This window comes from Anabrus simplex, chromosome X (assembly GCF_040414725.1).
Source record: "Anabrus simplex isolate iqAnaSimp1 chromosome X, ASM4041472v1, whole genome shotgun sequence".
In the NCBI taxonomy this organism is placed as follows: domain Eukaryota; kingdom Metazoa; phylum Arthropoda; class Insecta; order Orthoptera; family Tettigoniidae; genus Anabrus; species Anabrus simplex.
In genome coordinates this window covers 150,460,008-150,476,611 of record NC_090279.1, presented here as the reverse complement: position 1 = coordinate 150,476,611, position 16,604 = coordinate 150,460,008, and the positions used below count along the sequence as shown (strand labels likewise).

The 16,604-nt window shown below is 40.2% G+C and overlaps 1 protein-coding gene across 1 annotated transcript in view; it reads right to left on the bottom strand.

Annotated features, from left to right (window-relative positions):
* Window positions 1-3,799: 3,799 nt before the first annotated feature.
* Window positions 3,800-16,604, bottom strand: part of LOC136886085 (retinol-binding protein pinta) — a 74,979-nt gene continuing 62,174 nt past the window's right edge. Inside the window, exons 6-8 of the mRNA XM_067158812.2 lie at window positions 10,837-10,947; window positions 8,506-8,608; window positions 3,800-4,324 (exon numbers count right to left, since the gene is read on the bottom strand). Coding sequence (XP_067014913.1) covers window positions 4,173-4,324; window positions 8,506-8,608; window positions 10,837-10,947 — 366 coding nt within the window. The 3' untranslated portion in view covers window positions 3,800-4,172. The remainder of the gene's footprint in view (window positions 4,325-8,505; window positions 8,609-10,836; window positions 10,948-16,604) is intronic.

Here is a 16,604-nt window from a genome sequence, read left to right as displayed (position 1 = left end):
ACCTGACGAAGTGCCACTCAACATTTACGGTTTTTGGAGACACCAAAGTGCTGAAATTTTGTCCTGCAGGAGTTCTTTCACGCGCCAGTAAATTTACGGACACGAAGCTGCCGTATTTCAGCACCTACAAACACGAGGATCGAGTCATAAATCATGATAACTATTTTTTTCTCGCGAACAGGAGATAACACGGAAAATCTAAGATATGCATTTGGATATATAGGGCATATACTTATACACAGCGCCTGAAGACAAATTCTGACTTTAGGAAATTATCGTAGGAAAGTGACAGAACACAGGCCACTGGTAAAAAATTGTTTCATTATGGTATAGACAGAAACGTCTCCACCCACCTCGCCACTGTTCTATAGGGTATGGCATGCACACCTCATGCTTCCCGCAGCTCTGCATGGCATTGGCGTGCATTTATTCCGCGGAGAACTGCTATTTTAATATACGATCGTTGTTCCTGCTTGTTGACTTCCATTTTGTGACGTTCTCACTCACACCCCGAACTTGGGGACATGCTTAGACCCACACTGTTGTTTACATACACCATCTAGTGGCATGATACGCAAGTACGTACCGTACGTTTCCAAATGCATATCTTAGATTTTCCGTGTTGTCTCCTGTTCGTGAGAAAAAAATAGCTTCCATGACTTATGACTCCACCTACCTATTACCGGACTGAGCCGGGTTGGAACCTGCCAACTTGAGGTCAAGAGACCAGGGCTCTGCCGTCTGAAGTACTCAGCTTGACATTATTATTTTTTGTTTTGTGTTTCGAACTGAGCCTCTGTGGACTGCGAGTTAAGAACCAATCTCATTTTCAGTGTCTGTGTCTTGTTCGTCTGCCGGCTTTGACATCCTGCCAGTATCTCTTGAGCCCATCGATCAGCGCTTTCTTCAGCTCCTCTGGTAAAAGGCCTCTCCGTCTTGTGGGTTCTGTCTTCACCATAAATCCATGATAACTTTTCACTATCCTTCTGAAACTAACCCTATCATAGATTTCATCGTCCGTAATACTCACCTCTCCCATATCTTTCTCACAATTTTGGAACCATCTCAAGTTAGATGCCTTTGGTTTTAGAAAATTCCACGTTTTCTTTATGAGCCGGGCACTATTCATACAGAAGATGCGCCAATTGCTGTTGTTATTGGTTCCATCTTGCTGTATATTTCTGTATTGTATTTCAGTGGAACCCATCTGTTACCCAAGATGTTCCGTAGTAGCCTGCATTCTCTTTTAAGTAGTTGATTGACTAGTCCTTTTCGATTCAAACACAGGATTTCCGAAGCATATAAGCCTTCAGGTCTAACAACAGTCCTGTAATATCTCAATTTATTATCATCATCGTCCTCTGTATTGTTTAACTTCACCACAGAGTTATGAATATACAGAAAAGTTAATTGAAATACACCGAATAGAGTACGTTGTGTTGTAAATAGTCGACTGAATACCACTAAGTATATTGTATAGTAAATAATGAACACTGAATTAAAGAGAGCAACATCATTCGGCCTGTTTTCATCCGTACGAAGAAACTACTAAATATAACCACCAAATTGTTGGATTTATAAAAATATTACACACGGCACTCGCACTTGATTTCGGAATTACAAACATACTGACTACAACAGCAAGTTTACAGACCTCGAACAGCATTCCAATCCGCCGTCCCCACAGTGCCAGCAGTGAGCTCCGGTCACATCGAGCTTGTGACCGAGGCTCCTGTAATGTTTGCAGTGTTCTCTCTCGTCCAAATGCCCAGCGTCAAATTAGCGAAAAGGTTTCCTTATACATTGCTCCTTCTGTTATAGAAGAGTTATGCTCGGCTGCTGAATTTAGCACTGGGACTAGCAGAATAGAAGCATATGATACATGCAAGTGGCTGTATTTATGCCATGATAACGTAAATACTCATTTTCAGTGTCTGTGTCTTGTTCGTCTGCCGGCTTTGACATCCTGCCAGTATCTCTTGAGCCCATCGATCAGCGCTTTCTTCAGCTCCTCTGGTAACATTTCGATTACTTTTAACTTTTAATTTCTACCTAAAAAGCAAGGAGGCTGGTATCTTATAGCAGGGAGAGGGGTACGTGGGAGAAGGGCACGTCACCATGTGCCCTTAACTTTTATCCGCTCGCGCAGACGACAGATTGGCCGCATTTTTGTGTTATGTTGCACATTTCTCGCCACAGAGTTGTGAAAGGCCTGGGAGAGGCAGGTATTCATTAGTTAGTTATCTCGTCCCTAGCCGGAGTTCGATTTCAGCCCGTCCCCACACCCTACCATCTCAATGCAATCCGAAAGCTGACAGTGACGGCCAAGCTCCTCCAGCAGAAGATGTAAGTAAATAATTACTTATTTTTGCAAGTGTTTCGGAATTATTTCAGTAGTGTAGCATTAAATTTTTCCGTGAATTTTTTTCTTTGAAATATAGTTTTTTTTGCAATAAATTACTAACGATGAGTTACCGACCATTGGTCGTAATATTGAAAGAAGCGTTACGACAGTTCTTAGAGGGAGGCCCGTTTACTGCCTGCCTGGGCGGGAAGAAGGGAGTAGACGGTATGGTTGGCATGGAAACGAGGGCGAGCCCACTGCGGTTGTCATGGAGATAAACCTGCTGACCGGTCGAGCTGCTTGCAGTTGCCAAACCTCTCACTTCTTGGAGGTCTGAACGAACGAACAAGTGAGGCGGAACCGAGGGGAAGGAGAACAGAATGCAGGAATGTGGCAGCACTGTGGAATGGCACGTGCAATGCTCCTTCCTCCAGTCCTAACTCTCAGAACGCTTCTTTCAGTATGGCGGATATAGTTACCTACTCTTTTGTTCAGGGTTCAACGATACAGCGATTCCGAAGATATTGTTCGAATTCTGGAGAAACTGGAGAAGAGAAAAGAGGAAATAACAGTGTTATTATTTTAAAATAAAATATATAAAAATGTAAATACAAGGGCTTTTTAATTTTTTATTTTTCATTTTATATGTTATTTTCTATAAATACCTATTTATTGGGTGAAACAGTAAAGAAAAATAAACTTGAAAGACTGAAAGTGTGCTATAATTTTGAAGAATTATTTCATATTTTAAGTCGAAACTATACTTGTTAAGTTTTGTCAGATTACCAGTCCTGAATATTTTGAAGCGGTGTGGATGAAGTGGAGATAATTTAATGGAAATGATCAAAAACCATGGGTGGTCAAGTTTCCGCCCGCGCGAGCGCGAACGTGACGCCAGGTCACGCGAGCGGATGAGGGTTAAGGAAATGTATCATAAAAATATAAGGCGGTAGCGGCCATTAGGGGAGGGGCGAGCGGGGTAGTTGCCCCGCCCCCAACTTTGTGGAGAAAACATTTCATTTTTATTCCATTCTAGCCGGCTGAAGCTAGGAATTATTAAGAAAAAGCAATTTGTCCAAGCACTGTTGTCTTATTTGCTAATTCTTTCCTTTATTTTCTTTAATTATTAACGAAATTATTACGACGCGCAGGTCGCCTACGGGAGTCAAATAGCAAGACCTGCACATGGCGAGCCGAACCCGTCCTGGGATATCCCGGCACTAAAAGAAGCCATACGACATTTCAACGAAATTATTAGCGGGAATACGCACAAAATGTCGTTTGTCGCCGCTAACCGATTTATATATTGCCACTGCAAGTAGTGGAGACTTCACATGTGCTGTGATGAAGGGTGGCAGGGGTATATTTTTTTGCCAAGGTTATGGACAAATTGCGAAAGAGATGCCAGACCGCGCGAACGGATGAATATTAAAGAGCAGATGCCATATATTAAACCACTTTCTCACGTTCCTTGTATTTAGTAATACACAAGAAAAGTTCTACACTTTCGCTATTAAACATTGATAATTGTCTACAAAATGGATATAGATGATTGAAAAATGAAAATGAAAATTCACAGCCTGTTTGCAGTCATTTGACCGGGTCAGGAATGGATAGGAATTGTGCCGGCTGCCATAACTTGTCGCCCTCCTCTAGGGCAATGATTAATGAATGGCAGATGAAATGAAATGATATTGGAGAGTGTTTCTGGAATGAAATATGACATTTTAAAAAATAGAATAGTTGAAGTGACAGTAGTAGTTTCATCAAAATCTGAGTGTACAATTTGGGTAGTGTCTCTTGTAAGTAAAGATTTTTTTATGATTCTTCAGTCCAGTTGTAGATGCCTGAAGGAGCCCTCTGTCCCGAATAATTCACTCGTTGTTTTAGGCCGACCAGGTCTCTTTGATTCGTCCACTCCGTACTTCTCGTCCTCCAGGTAGTAATCTCTGTAGCTCTCAACTTTCGCCTTCCAAATCGCTGTAAAAGACAGACAAAAATTAATGAAAATGAAAATCCACAGCCTGTTTCCAGTCATTCGACCGAGTCATGAATGGAATGAATGAAGCCCCCATCTAGCGGCGAGGATAGGAGATCTGCCGGCTGCCGAAGCCTGTCGCACTCCTCTGGGGCAATGATAAATGACTGACAGATGAAATGAAATGATAATGGAGAGTGTTGCTGGAATGTTATATGTAAAGCCCGAATTTTTGTGCTTTAATAGGTTAGAATGCAAACTTACTGAAGCGAGTAGCAAGTATAGTCCACCTTCACAACGATTATGCTATGGGGATTGCATAAACATGAGGGGTCCGGACCATCAGAACCCCTATAATGTATGTTTCTCTTGCTACATTATGGAAGAGCGAGTGGCCGACACTTCCTACTAACCAAATTAGTTTGCAATCTAACCTGTTACTGCATAAAAATCCGGGCTTTAGTAATATGACAGGGAAAACCGGAGTACCCGGAGAAAAAGCTGTCTTGCCTCCGCTTTGTCCAGCACAAATCTCACATGAAGCAACCGCTATTTGAACCACGGTATCCAGCGGTGAGAGGCCGGCGCACTGCCGCCTGAGCCACGGAGGCTTCACAAAAATTAATGTAGAGCAGGAATGTATCGAACCGTCTCTCTCTAGAATTCTGAACGCACTAGACGTCCATCTATAAATAGTCTATTACTTCATTATCTCTATATTGTTACTTGAGTCTTCAGTCCATTGATTGGTTTGATGCAGCATCTATGCCACTTTATCCTGTGCCAGTCTTTTCATTACATCTGCTCAAATCTGCTGGTCATACTCACACCTCGACTTGCCCGTACCGTTCATACCAACTTCACTTCCTTCAAATACCGACCGAGCAAGTCCTCGGTGTCTTAAAATCTGTCCTATCATTCTATTTCTTCTGCTAGTCAAACTTAGAGGAATCGATTTAGTATCTCTTCATTCTTGATGTGATCTATCCATCTCACCTTCGGCATTATTCTGTAACACCACATTTCAAAAGCTTCTATTCTCTTTCTGAGCTTCACTTCCATACTGTGCCACGGCCCATACGAAAATGTTCAAAAACATATTTCTAATTCCTATATCAATACCTTAGAGGTGAAGCTTCCACGGTGTGAAGAATAATTTTGTTTAATTTCCGGGTTGAACCGTGTTGTACATGTCTGTACATCACGTAGGCTACAGTTTGCCAACGTTTTGAATACATTGCAGTATTCTTTGTCAAGGCGACTGAAATACCCCTACTCGATCCGAGGTAATCAGTCTCCCAGGTGAACTGAATATCCATCTCAACTCTATCCACGCAAATATTCAGTTCACCATGGAAATCGAAGTAGACGGAAAACTACCGCTCCTGGATGTCCTAGTAAGCGCAACTCGAATGGGACTCTGAGTCATGCAGTATACAGGAAACCCACACATACAGACAGGTACCTACACGCCTCGTCTCATCATCACCCATCACAAAAGCAGGCTGTCCTAACATCACTGGTGAACAGGGCCATAGCGATATCAGACGCAGAGCACCTCGAGGAAGAGAAAGAACACCTCACGAGAACCCTCAAGAAAAACGGTTACTCGCTCGATAACATCCGACGAGTCTTTAAAATACCAGAAGAGAACAAAGAAGAGGCCGCCGTAGGAGAAAACAACGGGAAAGAAGAACTGACCCGCCCGAAAACAGCGATACTGCCATACATTAAAAATACTACAGACAGGATCGGCAAAATACTGGACAAATACGGCATAAAAACCATCTATAAACTTCACCGGAAGCTAGCCCGTTATCTACCACCAGTAAAAGACACAATAGAATTACAGGCCCCCGGAGTGTATCACATTGAATGTAGCTGCGGAGCTTGTTATGTAGGTGTGACAAAACGTCTGATCTCCACCCGCCTAAAACAACATATCCGTCACACCAAGAACCAAAACACAGATATTTCAGCGGTAGCCAAGCATTCCTACGAAACAAGGCACGGAATATCATTTGATAAGACCAAGATCCTAGCAGCTATCCTTTGGAATCTGGAAAGGAAAATCCGCGAGATTATCGAAATCAAGAAACATCCGAACAACATAAATTTAGAAGAATGATATAAAATCAGTAATTCTTGGATGCCTATCATTCATAGTTTAAGACATACAGACCACAACATAAACACACGGTCCGAAACCCCATTACATTACAGCGCGGGCAAGCCCCCACTACCTGGCTCTGACACATACCTTCCAGAATACTCACGAGACAGTCAGGGCTTACGTCAGCCAGAAAGACCAGGATATAAAAGGCCAAGGTCAGGGCCACTCTAGTAGTGTAAATTGCTGCCTGGGAGACTGATTACCTCGGATCGAGTAGGGGTATTTCAGTCGCCTTGACAAAGAATACTGCAATGTATTCGAAACTTCGGCAAACTGTAGCCTACGTGATGTACAGACATGTACAACACGGTTCAACCCGAAAATTAAACGAAATAATCCTATATCAAAGTTCGAAGTGAGCAAATTTATTTTCTTAAAGAAGACCTTCCTTGCTTGTACAAGTCTGCATTTTATGTCTTCCTTGCTTCTGCCATCGTTAGTTATTTTACAACCAAGTAACAATATTCATCTACTTCCTTTAAGAATTCATTTCCTAATCTAATATTTCCTGTATCACCTGATTTTGTTTGAATGCACTCCATTACTTTGTTTCGGATTATGTTTATCTTGTACTCATTTCGAAAGTCTCTGTACATATCATTGAGCAATTTCTCCAGATCTTCTGCAGTCTCAGATAAAAGAACAATATCATTGGCAAATCTCAGGGTTTTGATATCCTCTACCGCCAGTTCTATATAAACGTTGAAAAAGGAGAGGGGACAAACTGCAGCCTTGTCTCCCTCTTTTTTTTGATTGGTGATTCTTTTTCAAAGCCCTCGATTATGTCTATATTGTAATATCTTTATCAGTTTATTATTTTCTGCACAACCTGTTAATATGCAGCAAGTCATAACTAGATGAAAGTAACAGTAAGTGAGAGTATGAATTGTCCTGCAGGTCATTATCTTCATCATGCACTGTGAAGGAAACCGCTCAATTAGGAAACGCTTCCGAACATTTTTCCGACCAACGGAACTGGAACCGGCTATCCACGGTGTAGTCATATAGAACTGGCCCCCGTAATGACCATGCCTACCAGATAAGCTCTCTCTCCCAAATGCAACAAAAGCCTTTTTTTAAATGCTAATTTTTCGAGGCGTCGACCCAAGTGGACCTTTCGCCCCCACTGGCACCATATTGTACGAACCTGTATGTAATTGGAATGGCGGTAGTGTGGAATGTTGTGTGTGAGGAAAGGAAGAAACACCCAGTCCCCAGGCCAGGGATATTAACCATTACAATTAAAACACCCTGACCCGGCCAGTAATCGAATCCGGGGCCGCAGGGTGACAGGCGGACGCGTTGCTCCCTACACCGTGGGGCCGGACAAAAGGAATCAGTTTTAAATTTATGTAGTCAATACAAGTTTAGTCCACCTCTATGGTTTAGTGGTTAGTGTGATTAAGTGCCACCTCCGGAACTGGGGTTCTGTTCAAACCTCTGCCTAGGGAAGTCAACTGATTATAGGGGCGCGGGAGCGGTTCGATTCCTCGTCAGCCATCCTCGAAGTAGTTTTCCTCGATTTCCCACTTCTCCTCCAGACAAATGCCGAGATGGTACCTAACTTAAGGCCATGGCCCCTTCCTTCCCTCTTCCTTGCCTACCACTTCCAATCATCCCATTCCCCACAATACCCCTGCTCATCATAGCAGGTGAGGCTGCCAGGACTAGGTACTGGTGCTCCAACCCCGTTTCATCCCCGACCAAATGTCTCATGTTCCAGGAAACTGGCCTTGAGGTGGTAGAGATAGGGTCCTCATTGAGTCCGAGGGAAAAAAACAAGCCTGAATGGTGTACCGATTAAATACATTCATGAAATAATATACGTTTGTATCAATTTTTAGTGTCCATTTTAATGTCTGTTTTGATATTTCTAACGGGTGTTTAGACTACTTGAATACAAGTAAGAGAAATACATCAACGATAATAATAATAATAATAATAATAATAATAATAATAATAATAATAATAATAATAATAATAATAATAATAATAATCAAAAGGACTGACCTCCTAGCTCCTTGATCGATTTAGACTTTCCACCGTATTCTTCGGGTAGAACTGCCTTTAATCCTTCGTTCTTCAGGGAGTCGATGTTCGTGTGGAAGAATAACTGCAACATAACAAAACTGCGTTGTGAAATTTCGTTCTTACTACATAATAAATTCTGAGTACTGTTGTGACGTACCCACTCGGCCCACAGATGTTTGAAAAAATTATAACGTGGCGGGTCACTTTAATATTAAAATAAATAAATGATATGTCATTGTTTCTCCATAAACAGTATCCCAAGGGCGCCAGTCTTCAAGCTTATGGCTTGAAAACGAAAGTTGATAATTAATAATAATAATAATAATAATAATAATAATAATAATAATAATAATAATAATAATAATAATACGTAATGAGACTCAAAAAACTCCCAGGGGTGGGGTGAACGGAACACAAATCATTAAGTACACTAACTTGGAATTTAAGGATCATTAATAATCATTTCATAAAATACAAATTAAAACAGTTATTTATTAGGATGAAAAACGTGACGTAACGGCGTATTAACGAAATCTGAACTTACGGAAGCAAAATATATATTGAATGAAATTAACTCTAAGAAAATGAACTGTTGCGCGAAGACTTGCAGTAACTTATGCCATAAGCTCACCATGTATAGACTCTGTTGTCTTGAAGCTGATGATGTGTGGATCTCTTGTACCGGCTGCCTCATCTGTTGTTGGATTCCAGTCCTACTTCTACATTTCCTGTCTTTAACACTTGTTACTGTACTCCTTACATAAGGTCGTAATGAGTCCTAATTTTAAATTCAAAACCACCATGGGTTATGTTCATGGAGAGAATACACTTGTATTCTTCCGTATTACGGAACAGTAGCGTAGCTAAATTCATAATAAAAGCTCTCCTTCCCTGTACTAGTCAAAACCGGTCTCCCGTTGACTACCTCTCGTCATGAGTTAACAAGTCCCAATGAGAGTAACTTTTGAGTAGTATATACTCAGATGCGAAGTGAACTAAGTTACAATCTTCTCCGATGTGCAGACGTAGAATCGTAGTAAGAGTGTCTTCCAAGAGTGAGAATAGAATCAGAATGTGAATAAGAATGTCCTCTCCCGCTCATGTCGGCGGTATTTATTGGTTCAAAAGTCTCCTTCCATCAGCCATATCACATGGTCCAGTAAGATTCGAGGTCTCATCCCTTCTCCCTTGTATTGCTGTGAATCCATCACGTTGCTTCATTACGTTCATTCACATAGGCTGAACTTTCCCGCTGAAATAAAGCGTCCCATAGCGAAGTATGAAAAGTGGGCGTTAATAATGTATCAACTGTCTCTTCATGAGGTGGCGAGGGTAATATCTCTCGTAACCTAGATGACGTACTTTTCCTGGAACTGGGCTGAAATTAGTCTGCTGACTCTGGTCACCTCACAACGGCTATTGGAAAATTTACTGCAAGTTATAAATATGAATGATGTTGAAATACTTTACCCAATAATTTGTTCGTTCAGAATACGTTATAGCCGCGATACAAAGAAATGAAATGATGATTGAAATGGATGATAAAAACCCTATATATATATATATATTAATTTAAACATGACCTATCAGTGATTAAATATATACACCTTATCAATTAATTATATAGTCAATAATTGAAAACATGCAGTGATGTCCCAAACATCACACTGTGACACTCACAAATCGACGTACAGCATCTCTGTCCTTATTCTATCAATTCCTAAAATCTATTTTCCTTTGTCTGCCGTATTTACCACTTATGATGGGGAGACGTGCGGATGTGCATGGGTAAGTTCACTCTTGTGTGTTTCTGCATTGGTATGATGCTTGTGTGTTTGTTTGTTGTGTTTCCTCTTCAATGCCACTATCTAGAAGGAATTGGTGAATTTCTCCCTCTTCGTCCCAATGTTGACAGATGGAAGTGAAAATGTCTTTCATTAGTAAAATCGCACCTTTGGAAGAGGTACATCACAGTATATCTGGAGATGTGAATAAAGTGTGAGATTCAGTTTATGAAGACGTTCGGATGAGTGCCGCCACCTTTCTTCTTACAAGAAAAGTACTGATAATATTTAACACAAATATTGTGAACAGGTTTTGTAATATATGTACTAAATAATATTTTGTAGAAATAAAGTGTAAAGTGTTTGGGTAATGTACTTCAAGGTAATACATCTACCATTAATCATTGTGCTGTTGTCACCTGAGGTATATAATGTTCTTTTAATTTAACACAGAATGAAGTCATCACCATGAATTACGGATCCAATCACGGGAAAGTATTACAACCAGAGTGGTTGCTGCACTTACCCTTTTCCTGAGTTTCTCCTTCAACATCGAACGCACGAAGTTGAGGAGAGTCTCGAAGAACGAAGGAATGTTGACGATGTGGATCTGCTGCGGTCTAGTAGGATAGCCTACCTGGAAGAAACGGTCTCGTGTTAGGTTAGAGTACGGTAAGAGGAACGAGCTAGAATAGCATGCCCTGACATCAGCGCTCCTTGCGGAGACAAGTTCATAAAGGGCAGCCATGTTTTGAGCTGTCAAAACAAAGCGAGTTGGTGACAGGTGACAGGGAGACTGTGCGTGGCGACTGAACATCGTAAGTTTCAAGAAGTGAAAAGTTATAGCACAGATAATTAGTAAACGTCCTTTTGAGTGACCGGCGGGGCGTGGTAATGTAGTTCTGCTTAGCACGCTATTTCTCTTCCCGGGTCGCTATATCTTAACTCACTTGACCGTTGTGTTCAGCCACCGCGTACAGTGCTTAGCACGATGTGTAGACGAAGACTGGGCAATGAGGGGAGAGAGAGACGAGGCAGCCCCTGGACTGCCCCTCCCCACATGCGCGGCCTTCGCTCTGACCAACCTTGCAACACTGCAGAATAGAACACTTTTGCCTCCTCGGAAGATGAATCGGAAAATTTCATAAGTTTCTTAACCCGCGAGTGGTCGCTATATGAGATTTTCTCTCACATTATTTTTTATTGTGCAATTACTTCACAGTGATGAAAGGGAGGTGACTGTTCCCTCTTCTAGCTGAGTTTATAACTGTCGTGAGTAGAGCGATTCACATTTGAAGGGTAAGCACCCCCTCCCCTAGTCAGTACAAAGGTTCCTATGTGTCCGTGCGCGGTGCGTGAGAGTTTCTCTCATCGCGCGACTAATGGCGTTGGTGTTATTTTCAAGTGGAGTGGGAAACTTACGCCTGTTGTACGCATTAGTATTTGTATTATGAGCACTTCTTGTTTTTAAAAATGTTATTGTGTTCAGAAACCTTGCTTTTTACGTAAATATTACTAGATATAATGCATGTGTGAAATTTTAATTTTTACACCTTCAGGACGGAAGTTATTTTTATGTACATTGCATATGTTATTTTAAGTAGTAATTTGTGTCTTTAATAAACAGCTAATCATTTCATTGTTTATGTCCGGCTCCATGGCTAAATGGTTAGCGTGCTGGCATTTGGTCACAGGGGTCCCGGGTTCAATTCCCGGAAGGGTCGGGAATTTTAACTATAAATGGTTAATTTCACTGGCACAGGGGCATGGTGTACGTGTCGTCTTCATCATCATTTCATCCTCACCACGATACACAGGTCGCCTACGGGAATCAAATCAAAAGACCTGCACCTGGCGAGCCGAACTTGTCCTCGGACACTCTCGGCACTAAAAGCCATAAGCCATTTCATTTTTCTTATTTTATTTTTATAGAAAATATATAAGGTAGAACTTGCGTTTCATTTCAACAGTAAATTTCAGCCTTACGCCCATCAAAACTGTGAAAAATGACGTACTACTTTAATGTGAGAGAAAGTCTCACGCGCGACCACTCGCGGGTTAACATCCTCACTTTTCTTAACATTGATGTGATTTGATCATTTGATAGGCAATGTCTTCCCCAGACTTCTGAAGTGGCTGTACCACTTTTCAACACCTCAACAACATCAATTCAATATATTTACAAAAGCCGCCCTGATTGATCACGCTAAGTCTTATTTTGGAATCCCGCAAAAGAGACTTGACCAACTTACGAAATAATTGAGCCAAGATGTTGAATTGGTGTGGTTGCCTGTCGCGCATTGCGAGTTAAATGCCACGTAACTCATTTGGGCTTACGTGAAAAATAAAATAGCAAGTGTTAATATGGCAAATGCAGAAACTATAATCAGAGATCTGTGTGAGGAAACTTTACATTCCGTGACAATTGTACGTTGAAAAAATTGTGTAATGCACGTAAAGAAAGTAGAGAATTATTGTTGGGAGAAATATCATTTCTCAAAAAATACGTTAATGACACAACCTCTAATTATTGATCTTGAAGACTCGAATTCTGAAGGTAACTTCAGTGATCATGTATCAGATGTAGATGAATGAATGACTTATGCAAACAGATGTTTACATTGTAAATAGTAACCATTATACAGTACTGTATATACATTGTACATAATATTCTAAAAAAATCTGTAAATAAAATAAAAACATTTTTAAAGCTGCCGTTAGAGGTCCAAATCCCTCACTGAAAAACCTCATGGGAAATGTAAAAACTGTAAATATGTGAAAAGTCAATTAGTAACACGCGAGCAGCAGAATATAAGTGAACACGTTCAGGCTTGCGCTAACTGGCCTTATCTGTTAGGTGTCTACCATTGGCGAAATGAAGTTGATTTCGCGCCGGAGCGCCTATCACTCGATTTCAAATAAAAATCGGTATAAATACAGAAAACATTGTACGTTTTAGGTACACAAGGATTTGAAACAAAAGGCTTCAGACCTTTCTGATGAACTCAATCTCGATCTCGGAAAACCAATCAGTATCAAACGGACAGCCTTTTTCGAAACAATAACAAATTTTTTGCCAAAGTCTGTAAAGTAATTAAACTTCCGAAGTATATTTATAATACTGCATTCCATAATACACCTTAATTTCATGAAAATCGAACAGCGCGTTTTTTATGTAATGGTACTATAAATTTGTTGTTTACAAAAAACGGGGTAGAAAATAGGTACTTCTTGCATCCGCCTGATATAACTTTCACAAGAAACATAATAAAACATAAAAATGCCACTAAAGAACGCATTAAAAACAAGCTTTATGATGGTGTGATTATATTTTAGATTGGAGGACTGGTTCAAATTTTATTAGCGTTTAAACTCGATCGTACATACTGTCTGCGCCGACAGTAGAAATCGGATGTATATGCTATATAAACCACCATGCAACTGTGCTTCAAAAAGTAGTGAAATATGCACTTAGTTTCATGCTATTAAACATTTGTATGAAATGCAAACGTAACTTTCTTTTACTACATTCACGAGAGGGGGGGGGGGGGGTCCCACAAGGCGCTATTATTGGACCTGTGTTTTCTTATATATACTGTATAGATGATATGAATAAAAATAAGGCATTTTGTAGGTGATGCCATACTGTATGGAATAGTAAATATAATAAAATAAATAAAATCATGATCATGAATGAACAACTGAATGAAAAACAAAAATCACATTACTTAAAGCTTCGTTTGTACAAACAATCCACGCACATTTTGTGGGACTATCGATCTATCAGTGTTTACCTTTCAAACAATATGCACACTTCTCCTAGATAAGGCACAGTGTGTTAATTAATACACATGATATATCAATTAGTATGGTTGTAAGAAAATCGCGTAGAAACACAAACATGAAGAAACAAGCTTAAATACAAATTCCTCTTTCATCTTACACTGCACATCCTACTTTTTGTTGCCTATAACTTGCTTTCAAATACACTACAACAGTCTTCTTCAAGTTTTCTAGTATTAATATGTGGCATTTTTCTGTTAAAACTAGCTAGGATGCGGAGAACGTTCTCTCTGAAATGATATTTTGTGAAGCACTAGAATGAAAACAGGAGGGTATCGTTGTTAATGGGATCACAATAAATAATATGCGATATTAAGATGGTACTGTTCTGCTTGCAACAAGTGCTGAAGATCTGTAGACATTATTATATTGTGTGGTTGAACACAATGCTGCACGAAAAAAGGACCAAAGTAATGATCATAAGTAGGGCCCGGATATTTATGCAGTAATAGGTTAGAAAGCAAACTTACTGAAGCGAGTAATAAGTAGAGTCTACCCGCACGACGGTAATGCTATGAGGTTTGCATAAACATTAGGGGTTCGGTCCATTAGAACCCCCTGAATTTATGTTACTCCCACTGCATTACGTTAGAACGGGCTAGTCGCCATTTCCTGCTAAGTAATTTTGTTACTAAATAATTTTGTTAGTAGGAAATGTCGACTAGCCCACTGTAACGTAATGTAGTGGGAGTAACATAAATTCAAGGGGTTCTAATGGGCCGAACCCCTAATGTTTATGCAAACCTAATAGCATTACCTTCGTGCGGGTAAACTCTACTTGTTACTCGCTTCAGTAAGTTTGCATTCTAACCTGTTACTGCATAAACATCCGGGCTCTAGTCATAAGGAAACGTGTTATTCAACCTGTTAACTTGATAGTAGCTGGCACATCACAGGAGCAAGTCCAACGCTTTAAGTATCTCGGCAGCGTACTTGATCACAGCTGGAACAATGCTGTGGAAATTAGGTCCCGGACTGAACAGGCAAGGACTGCATTCAAAAGAATGAGCAAACTTCTCTGTAACAATCTGCGTATACTTCTATCTTAATATATAGTGCTGAGACTTGGACCCTGACAGAGAACACCACCAAAATACTTCGATGCTTTGAGATCTGGTGCTACCGACTCCTGCTCAGAATATCATGGGTTGACAGAATACGTAACACTGAAGTACTCCAACTCCTGAACAAAGAGCTAGAGATCATGCACAACATCAAAAAAAGAAGAATCTTAAGTACTTTGACCATATCATTTGAAACGATAAATATAGACTCCTTCAGCTTATCTTACAAGGTAAAATTGAAGGAAGAAGACGTAGGGGAAGGAGGAGAATATGGTATCGGCTTAGTACACCCACTCTCTTCCGAGTTGCTAAGAACAAGAACCAGATCGCCCTGATGACAGCCGACATCCAATAAGGATATAGTACGAGAAGGAGAACAGCACATTAATTAAATCTGGGAGCCAGAGAAGGTGTTAAAACATTCTGGTAGATCCACATTACCAGTACCAGTCAAATATTTGTTTATATCAACCATGATGTCGTAGCCCGGATTCGTTTAAGGACATCAAGATGTTTTGTTTGCATTTCCAGTTCACGTTTCACTTTCTCCATATGTCCAGTGAATCACCAATATGCAACCTACATGCTTCCAGTTTATTGATTGATTCTAGCTGATATGATTTGGAAGTGTGTCTTAATAAGTTCCCTTAGACACGTTTCATTGCATTAATTACTTTACACTTTCTTGAAGACTGGTTGTGGAACATATTAAAACATGCACAATAAAAGTCGAAATTTGAAATGTATGCACTAATATCAAATAAATTCAAATATGCATATGTTGTTGTTTGTTGTTTGATCAGTCCATAGACGGGTTTGATTCAGCTCACCATGCCAACCTATCCTGTGCTAACATTTTCATTTCTACATAACGGCTGCATCCTTCATCTGATTTAATCTGCTTGTCATATTCATACCTTGGTCTACTCCTACCATGCTTACCACCTACACTTCCCTCAAAAACTAGCTGCACAATTCCTGGGAGTCTTAAGATGTATCCGTCATTCTATCTCTTCATCTTGTCAAGTTTAGCCACAACGATCTCCTCTAAACAATTCAGTTCAGTATCTCTTCAAACGTAATTCCATCTGCCCATCTCACCTTCATCATTCTTCTGTAACAGAACATTTCGAAAGCTTCTATTCTCTTACTTTCTGAGCGAGTTATCGTTTCACTTTCATACAATGCCACGCTCCAAACAAATGTCTTCAAAAACATTTTTAAAATTTCTATATCTATATTTGAAGTGAGCAAATTCCTTTTCTTAAGAAAGGCTCTCCTTGCTTGTGCTAATCTGCATTTTATGTCCTCCTTACTTCTGCCATCGTTAGTTATTTTAATACCCAAGTAACAACATTCATCCACTTCCTTTGAGACTTCATTTCCT